The following is a 10,546-nucleotide window of genomic DNA, read 5'->3' as shown; positions in this document are numbered from 1 at the left end:
ATAACAAAACTTGAAAAGGCAAAGAAAAAAAAAAAAGGAATAACTAGCTTCCAGTGTCAGGAGCAGCTGCACACACAGCCTTAGCACAGGTTTGACTTGGTAAATTAATTCATCTGTAAATAGTGAACAGTCTCCAGATGGGACTTCAGGGCTGAGGTGCAGGTTCCTTAAGGATTCACATTTAAAGGCAAAGGCTCCCAGCCCTAGGTGTTACAGGGGAACACTGCCCTTTCTGCCCTGCCCTGACTCTGCCCATCCAATCATATCCCAATATGCAAATGACCCTTAGTGCAAGCAAATAAAAGGAGCAAGTGCTCTATCAGAACCAAACTGCTGAGCCTGTGTTACCTGTGTTCCAGGACCCAAACCAGCCATGTCCTCCCCTGCACAGCCTCAAGTCCCTGCTCCCCTGGCCAACTTGAAGATTCAACATACCAAGGTAAGTCACTTGTAAGCAGGGCTTTCCCTGGGGGCCTGGTTAAAGCACAGGCTGATTGAGCCTCTGGAAGAGCTTTTTGCAAACAGGAAGACAAAACTCTTGCAAAGCTAGTGGCCCGATTCAGGGGTGAATTCTAAACCATACCAGAAAACTTCTCATAAGTTTGTCTCTTGACATATGTCCAAGGGAGAGGGATTTGACTCTGTATGAAAGGTTCTTGTGCCAGAGTGCAGTGATCCACAGTGAGCTGTTTTAAGAACTGTGCAGTGGGCACTTAGGGCAAGGGAGACAAACAGAGGAACTTACTGGAAGGAGCCAGGCATGTGGAAACAGCTGGCTTGCTTGTTTATTTTTTTTTCTTTCTTTCCTTCTTTCTTTCTTTCTTTCTTTCTTTCTTTCTTTCTTTCTTTCTTTCTTTCTTTCTTTCTTTCTTTCCTTCCTTCCTTCTTTCTTTCTTTTTTCCTTCCTTCCTTCCTTCCTTCCTTCCTTCCTTCCTTCCTTCTTTCCTTCCTTCCTCTGTTTCCCTTCCTTCCTTTCTTCCTTTCTTCCTCCCTCCCTCTCTCTTTCCCTTCCTTCTTCCCTCATTTTTTCCTGTCTTTTTAAAGGAGAAATAGCACACAGAAACAATATCACATGACCGTGTGTTCAATGACACAGTGTTAAGGTTGGAGGACTTAACTCTGAGCATCACATGAAACTGTTGTCAAAATCCCCAAATTCGCATGAGTTATCTGTTTAAGTTGATGTAGAAACTGTGCTTATTTATTTCTCCAGGAAAGTTTGTTGCTGTTGGAGAACCCATGTGATTGTTAGCTGATAAATATTTAGAGTCTCAAGACTTCAAAATCTTCAGCCAGGGAGAGTGAGGAAATGATCAGGCTGGGGTTTTCCTGAGATACTCTGAATTTATCCTGCCACATAGTTTCATGCCTACTTTTGTCACAGACCCTAGGGTTCAAAAACTAAGAAATAAGTGTCACACACACACACACACACACACACACACACATGCACATGTGCATGCGTGCACACACACACACACACACACACACACACACACGCGCGCGCGCGCGCGCGCGCGTGCGTGCGCGGAAAGCCATTCAAATAAGCTGTGTGGTATGATGCTGAAAGTAAAGAGGTGAACTTTTCAACTCTCAGGGGAGCCATGTTGACTTCTGAATAAGCTAATGAAAACCAAGAGTATTAAAGTAGATGACGAGGAGCCAAGTGCCCACTTTTGTGTATTTATATCCTTATGCATAAACTTGGGTGGCTTTGAAACACTGAAGCCTTTTGCATTTTCCTGAGCACCTGAAGTGAAGGAGCTGCCTGGCTTATGGGCTCTTGCCATGGGCCAAGGTCTGCAGAGAGGAGTGAGTTTTAGTTACAGCTCAGGAGCAGCTAAAAATACACTAAGCCTGATTTCACACATTTTGAAAAAAAAAAGAAAATGCTTATCAATACAGGTATTTTTTTTCCTTTTTCTTCCTTTTCTTTTTCTGTTTTTTTTTTAATTGGTATATGCAAGTTGTAGTGAGTCCATAATCTCCCTCCAACAGCTCGCAGATATCAAAAGTATGTACAAACCACAAATTTCAAACTTTCTCCCTTACTTTTTCTCATTTGAAAGGAATTCCTGTCAATATCTGTACATCCAGTCATTCCTGAAGGTTGGAATCATTTACACTTATTACATTTTAACCACTAAGAAAAGTCTAGTGTCTATGACCCCAGCTAGGAATGGATTTTGGTCGTTGAGATGCCGTGTCACTCTTTACCTCACTTGTGTTTTTATGAACTTTGCTGAGCTTTCGTGTTTGTGTGTATGTAAATCTTCGAAGAAGTCTTTAATGTTAACTATTTTCTCACTGAGTAGAGTTTAATTTATTACTTCTTCTGGAAGCATGCAAATGAAAGTACTAGAAAAATGAGTTGTTCCTTTAAGTCCCATACAAGCACAGGGCCAGTAATCCCTTAACACAGACAGATGTTTCCAGATTGAAGCCTCTTCATTGCAGAGACATTGCATAAAGAGGAAATACTAGGCAGGATGATGGAGCTAATTATTTAAGAGGCAAGAATGTGTTTGTGTGGTGTTCAAGGACCTCTCTGGTTAATAATAAGCAATGCCACTCACTGAATTTTGATTGTCTGTGTATCTTCTATATAAGCCTTCTCTACTCAGTAAGCGTTATATTGTTTGATGTGCTGGCTCCAGCATTTTCACACTTGGGAGGACACCAGTTATGTATGCAATTAAATCTCAATAGGAGCTTTCTCTATGACTGTGCACGTTCCTTTTACTGGGTCCCAGTGAAGAATTTTGTTAGGTTTGCACTCTTAGGTAGGTTGAGAGCAGTGGCTGTTAACTCAGCTCCTGGTTGCAAACCACAAAAGGCAGCGTTTAGGAGGATTTGTCCAATTACCTTTCCTGACCAGTGTCTTGAATTATGAATTATTTTCCCTAGTGCTTTTTTATTTCTTTATTTCCTAAAGCAACCTGTTGTTTCATGCCAGTGGCCTAGAAAACAATAAGCAACTAATAACAAAAGTGAAAAGAGTATCAACAATAGTCAACCAGGTGCATGATTTTAACCTCCAGAGTGTTTCTCCTAAGCAAACAACTCATTAATGCAACTTTTTAGAACTTAGCCTCTAATTTGATTCCACTTTGATACAGTAAATGAAGTTTAAAGTTTATGAACTATCTTGTATGGAGGCCCCAGTCACATCCTTGTCTTCATTACCCACATAGGAGTCGTGAGTAAATGCCACATGTGACCTCCATTACTGCTACTGAGAGTATGCAGGAGGAACTCCTTTGAAAGTTACAGGAATCGTTGTCAACTCTGTTATCAACACCTGCCTCTGCTTTCTTATATAGTATTTGCATATATGTATATATCTTATATATATATCCTATGTAAGATATATGTATCTGCCTCTGATATAAGATAAAAGTGTAAACAGTCTTCCCATTTAATTAATAAGAAGCACTTGAGAGTTTTTAAGGTTTACCCAGACTTTCAGAATTTTGAAATTTTTTTCTCTCATGGGATATTTTCACTCCAATTTTTCTTTCTTATTTCACTCTCCTTCCTTTAATAATAGATAAATAGGAAATTCAAGAAGTCAAATATTTTCACATAGGGTTCAGTCTTCATTGACACTTAGCATAATTGTTGAATTTAACTTCATAACTTATAGTTCTTTCATGCTCAGAAGATATTTTTATCTCCTAGTGATATGTCATATGCACAGAAAATAATTACAACCAAAAGGTTTTACAATAATTTCATTTACTTTTTCACTGCAGCTCTATTGGAAGTTCTGATTTCTTTTATATAGACGAAGAAACTAAAGGGCTGAGTAACATAAACGTACACAGCTTGTAAGCAACAAGTCTAGACCTTGAATGCTGGCTGCCTGCCCCCTCATGCTAACGTGGCCACTATGGTGACTTTAGGACATACAATTTACATGCTGTGCAATTTTCACTTTGACTTTTGCCTGTCCATTCCTGAGTCCTGGAGGATGGTAACCAAACTTTTCTGGCTGCTTCTCTCGGGCCATAGGAAGATACTGGTCACTAGTTTTGAGAGAAAGGAGACAAGAGAGAGGGCAGACAGGAGAAGCTTTGTTCACTAGACTGAAACAAAAGGTCTAGCTTGGGAGAGACTGAGGAAGAAGCTGAGACATAGGTGCACACTTCCAATCTGCACTGCATTACTTCAAGCCCTATGGATGAAAGTTTAGTTACAGCAGGGGATTTTGTTCTTAGATGTCTGGTTTCATTAATCTCTCTCTCTCTCTCTGTCTGTGTCTCTGATTCTCTGTCCCTCTGTTCTCCTTTCTCTCTGTGCACATGAGTTTGAGTGTGTGTTTGCACACACACATGAGCATCTACCTCTGTACAAAAAACTTATGAATGATTGACTTTTCTGTGCTAAGCACACGTTGAAGTATTGAGATATTTAGTTTCTCCAACCTTTTTTTCTTTTTTTATTATCTCTTTTAAAATTCTTACAATTTACAAATTCAGGCCACTTAATGTTTCAAGTGCCTCCTCCCTGGTTAACTTAATTTTTCCCATTTTATCACCCTTTCTTCAATTTCCCCCTTTCCTTTGTTTAATAAATTTGTTGTTTGACAAATTTGTTGTTTGACTGTTCCATGAAAAGTCAGATGTTAGAATGTTGATATGACTATTGACTCCAGAAATCATATTCTTAATGGATTTATAGGGCAGCAAACAAGCAGCTAGAATATATTAAATAGAGAATTGTGGAATATGCTTAAAGGATTAATTCAGAAAGCTGGAAGGATATGTCAAAGGAATAAAAATGGAACAGGATATAGTGTGGGCTTTAAGAATGCCTTCCTGGACCACACGGGCTGATGGAGACTGGGGAAACTTTGAAGATGCTTAAAGGAGGGAAGAACTATCCTTGAGATAAAGCTGGCTGTGCTATGGTTGCCTTTATTTGTAGAAATCTTTTTCTAAGTTCTAACTAAAACTACCATTATTTTCTCAGGGCTTGGAAGCAATTGAATAAATAGCTGAATTTCTGTGAGATGTTTAATTACAATTAATGTGAGCTGTTTAATTACAAAGACCTGGATTCAATGTCCAGAGTTCATACTTACATCATACCCTAACCTTGGCCAAGCTTCTAATCTACTTGGATTTAAGTTGTTTTTTTTTTTTTTTCTATCTATGAATTAGCGTTTAATAAAGATGCTACCTGGAAAAGCGGCTATAAGGATTAAGTGAGTAGTTTACGGAAAGAAATGCCTAACACTTACTATTTGGTACCTTCCTAAAGCCTAGACTCCTGAAATTGCTCAGTTTTCAATGCGAGTGAAATTTTTATCTTTTTACTTAATACAGTGTGAACCTCATTTCAACTGTTTACCTCATTTGAGATTAATAAATAACTAGTAGAAAAGAATGAGAAAATGTTACTAATGTCCTGTTTCTATGGTTGGGAAGCTAAGTTCAGAGAACATGGTGACTTATTTAAGACTATCCAGCTCTTAAGATACAAAACAAAAATATAAAGATTATGGATTCTACCATTTCAGATGGCATGTTTCCATATTGTGTCCTATTCTTCCTGACTACTAAAGACAATGGTATTACAATCTTATTCAAAAAAAATCTTAAACACAAATCCCAAAGTAAATCACACATACCGTTTAAAAGTTACTGTCTTCATTTCTTAAAGATTACTTTTCCAGCATAGGCTATAGCGGTTAAATGTTTCTCTTACTCCTTTCCAGAAGGAGCGGACTATTTGAGAAATGTTTAGAGAATGTGGGGGACCCATGTGAAGAGCAATCCAACCTGATTTAATGCCTCTTCTCTACAATGATGTTTTCTTTAAAGGGAAGAGGTTCTGATTACTATTAAAGAGGAAATATACACAGAAATTTCTTGAGACTTCTATAGATTAATTCTAATTCAGGACAAGTAAGACGCACAGATGTGGTTTTGTTATCTGCTGGGAGTAGTGGTGTTACACCTCAGATAAATGTAGCAACATCTTTTCTCCTTGTCTGAAAGGGATTTAAAACAAGGGCAAGTGGCTATGCAGTTACATTACTAGTTGAGGAAAATGTTAAGTGGAAATATCAGGAAGTCTTCTAATTGATTTTGGTCAAGCTCACTTTGTTTCCACACTGTATTTAACTGCAGATAGCTTTCAACCATATGTTATTTCCTGTTTTATTTCCTTTCCCCTTTTCAATTTATAATGACAACATTTTGATTTGATGGCTTGGGGCTTAGGTTAAAAGTAGTAATGAGAAATCTGCCCCTTTTTAATGTTTAAAACACCACTTGGCCTGTCCTAGCCACCTATTGCTTACGCCACCTTATCGTTCATCTTCTTTCAGCCATTTCCTATATCCTTGTTACATCTTCAGATTGCTAAAGATGAGAAAATGTACACTTGTGAAATCTGTCATTCCATACATGTTGATATCACCGCCCATTGGTCTCCAAGCTGTGTCCCTGGCTTTCAGATTTGCCAACACACACAGGTGATAAGGAGTGAGGACAGACTTTAGCATTTCTCTCCCTTAGACTATCTTAAAATACTTTGTACTTCAAAATTTAATTTTTATGCATTTTCAGCAACTAAGAAAATAATGACTTCCATTACAAGGACCTTTAGCTGATAGCTGGGTTGCTGTTGTGTAGAGATAATCTGCATTTAAGGCACTTTGTTGGAGGAAGCTGAGTGCTAAGAGGCCACCAAATCTCTTATTAACAGATAAAAAAAAATATTTTCCATGTATATTAATAAAACCTATTTTAGTATGAGTCAGAAATATTTTGAATAAATATCTTATGTAGTAAAAGGAGAAAGATGTATATGATCTAAAGAAAAAGCAGAGTGTGGAAAATTTTTCTATTTACCAGATACATTTTTTTAAAACAATTAAGAGTTGGGACATTAAAGTATGCCTGAAAAACAGGAAGGTAGTATGTACCTCATTTTTAATTTGAGATATGAAAGGACAGAAGGCAGACATCAAATTTAAGTTCCCTAAAAAACTCTTATTGATGGTTTCATCAGAATGAAACAATAATAAAATATAAAACCTTGAATTCCAAGATCACAAAGGTCAGCTTTAAAATTGCACTGGTTTCTGCAACTTAGAGATAATACCTATCGTATGTATTACCTTAAAGGACTCCGGGTGTATTCATACTGTGGAGTATTGGGGTGGGACAGGCATCACTTTCACTTGTCTATCCAATGGCAATCCCACCAGGCTCCTAATGGATCATTCTAAACCTACGGATACACCAATGATCCCTATTAAATTCACATTTCAAATAAATAAACAAATAAAATAAAGTAAGAGCTATGTGTGTGAAAGGGTGTACAGAGAGCTGGGGAGGATTAATAGATCACACCAATGATCCCTATTAAATTCACATTTCAAATAAATAAACAAATAAAATAAAGTAAGAGCCATGTGTGTGAAAGGGTGTACAGAGAGCTGGGGAGGATTAATAGAAATGGAAAATGATTAGAGAAGGGAGGAGCTGCGCTAACCAGGATACACTTTGTACTTGTGTGAAATCAGCCAAGAAAACAGCTCAATAAAAAAAAAAAAAAAAAAAAAAAAAAATAAGGTGACCGTTCAGGATCTGGTTATATAAAACTAAACCAAACAAACACTAGGCTCACAGCTTTCTTTGTTATTAGAGGTTAACTCCGAATAATGCAGAGCCGCGGCTGCTCGCAGGATTGTCCACACCCTGTCTCGGCGGTTAACTGAAGCCTGCCACATAAAGCTTTGATAATTCTAGTTTGACCCGTTTCTGAAGCGTCTACTACCTTTAACGTAAAGCAGCAGGTACAGTTTAGGTGCATGAATTCTAATGTCAAAATGGCATACATGTATCATAATGGCTCTTTTACCAAAAGAGATCATGGGCCAGAAGTCATGTACGGCAGCAACACCAATAAGACCTCATAGAGGGAAGCATGCGAGCATCCAGGCAGACGCTAGATGGTCTCACAACAGCATAACAAAATGCATTGAGTTTAGTATGGGACTTGTCTTCTATTTCTAAGTGAAATTACAATTTTCAAAAATGGGGGATGGAACTATGAATGTATCTACATATTACAAGACATTGATTTCTTGGTCCATCAATGAAAAATCAGAGGTACAATGCAATTCTGTGGCAGAAATAAGGCAGAATTATTGAGAGTGAGTGGATTTTATGCTAATTTTAAGGCTGATTATAATGTCTGTCTGGTTTCAATCTTAGAGTTTGTGCATAGCAAACTTTTAACACAGAGGAGACCATACTAATTTTGTAGTAGGAGATTAATGGTTTCTTTGGAACAAGTGAAATTACATTCAGTTGGAGACACTAGTGAGCAAGTCAAAATGTCAAAATATGGTGCTGCTAAAATTGGTCTGAAGTATGACAATAAAATGCTGAGGCTCCAGCGGAGAAACTTATGACAGAATGTGAAGCAGAGGAGGACCTGGTTACTGCAACAGGGAATGGGGTAGTTTGTGGGTTGTGCTCAGGGACTTTGGGACCAAAAGTCAGAATGAGAATCCACCAGTTATACTTTTGTTTTTACTCTAGGATGCGCAAATGTGTGTGTGTGTCTATTACATGATAATGAAACATAGGATGGGCATTTTGAGACACAGATAGACATGCAAGATGTAGTTGCCGTACAGTCTTTTAAAAAGTCCTCAAACCTAAGGCGTGTTTAAGTGCTCTTACCTGCTCTCTCCGAATCTCCACAGATCTTCATAAACAACGAATGGCACGCCTCAGTGAGTGGGAAGAAATTTCCCGTCCTCAACCCTGCAACCGAGGAGGTCATCTGCCACGTGGAAGAAGGGGACAAGGTAAGTCTCCCAGCATTCCCAGGTCCACTTTACAGCAGGAGCCTTGGTTTCTCACCGTTCTGAGCTCAAATTCGTAAGATCACAAGATCAAGGAAGGGCATGCCAACATGGCTGCTCCTTCAGTTGGGTTAATGTTGTATTGTCCTTGGCATAAGAAAAAACAATGGCGAGTCACGTAATAGTCATCAACCGGTGCCTTGGGTGAGGTGCTGGTTCTTTTTTCAAGCTAGTTTTTTTTTCATGACTATTCCCCCACCCCCTTGGAAAAGTATCTGTGTTTATTGCACAAACTCCATAGGAAGTAATTTATCTCAGGATAAAAAGAAGAGGCATCTTTTACTAATTTACAGTTGTTCTTTTACATTTGCCAAGTGAAGCCAAAAGCTGATATAGGACTTTTAGAACAAAGTATTATCAAATTATTTTAGAGAAATGCGTTGATTTGGGAATAAGGAGGCGGCTCAATGTATAAGATACTTAAGTTTGAGGGTCTGGTTTCAGAACCCTACCACCCACACAAAAGTCATTTATTTGTAATATCCACTAGCTTATATATAATAGTCAACAAATATGAATTGGATGAATAATTCAATTTCTATTTTAATTAAAAGCTTATCTTTATATTGAGAGAATTCTAATACTACACCTTAAACAACTATTATACTAATGAAATAATGAACATTTAAAATTAATATGCTCTTTAGCAAACAGTTCAGCATTATAATAACTGAATCCAAATTGAAGCTCTTACTAATCAATACTATTTTGAATTATCATACTTAATATTTGGGTATAATTATAGTTGAACAACATTTTGAAGAATAAGTTAGAAGGAAGTATATAATTTTAAAGAAGAAGAACTTTCAAAAACGAACAAATTCAGGAATGAGATTTCATATCGAAGTTGTCGGAGACCAGCTTCGACATTTAACTGGGGGCAAAATGAGGCAGAGAGTAGATCCGCGACTGCTGCCTGGCGGCCCGAGACATTTTTTGAGGGTAATTCTCCCGGGCTGGAACTGATGTCTGCTGGAGGCAGACCAGTGCCGACCGCTTCCTGCTACCATGTAAGCCGGAAGCCAGGTCTAGGACTGTTGGCTTCTAGCGGGAGCTTATAGCTTCTATGGTAAGCGGGAGCTTCCACTGATTGTGGCAAGCATCTAAGAAGAAAACGAAAGGAGATAAAAAGATCACCGCCCCCGCCACACACACACTTGATGATGAGAAAAGACAGACTCCACCAGGTAGGTTCCAATAAGCTTCTTTAACTTATTTTCATTTTTCTTCTCTTTCTGACTTTTTCTACTTTACACATCCATCTGTACATACATACATACATGCATACATATATTCATACACATTCACATATTAGGCAGACAGAGCAAACTCCAGAGAGCGACTCCAACCCAACCTTACACACATCTGTATACACATACATTCATCTTAGTGGATGGAAAAATATTCCAATAACCTTGCACATACACACACATCTTGGTGGGGGGAACAAACTCCAAATTGCAAGTTCCAAATCACTCTACATCTATACACCTTGGTCGATGGAAAAAAACACTCCAAAAAACAATTTCCAAACCATGCTTTCACTCTTTTCCCCACAGCTTATATATATATATATATATCAGTAAAATCTTTCAAGCAGAAAAAAAAATCACAATGTGGTTACATTCTTTTTTTCTTAAACTAAATGATTAT

The 10,546-nt window shown here is 38.0% G+C and overlaps 1 protein-coding gene across 1 annotated transcript in view; it reads left to right on the top strand.

Annotated features, from left to right (window-relative positions):
- Positions 1–331: 331 nt before the first annotated feature.
- The window catches only part of LOC129681667 (aldehyde dehydrogenase 1A1), a 51,360-nt gene continuing 41,145 nt past the window's right edge, over positions 332–10,546 (top strand). The window contains exons 1-2 of the mRNA XM_055613710.1: positions 332–439; positions 8,732–8,836. Of these exons, the coding sequence (XP_055469685.1) occupies positions 374–439; positions 8,732–8,836 (171 nt within the window). The 5' untranslated portion in view covers positions 332–373. The remainder of the gene's footprint in view (positions 440–8,731; positions 8,837–10,546) is intronic.

Source organism: Psammomys obesus, unplaced genomic scaffold, assembly GCF_907164565.1.
Source record: "Psammomys obesus unplaced genomic scaffold, mPsaObe1.curated_primary_1811, whole genome shotgun sequence".
Classification (NCBI taxonomy): Eukaryota; Metazoa; Chordata; class Mammalia; order Rodentia; family Muridae; genus Psammomys; species Psammomys obesus.
The sequence above is the reverse complement of the archived record's forward strand: the minus strand, read 5'-3'. Positions and strand labels throughout refer to the sequence as shown.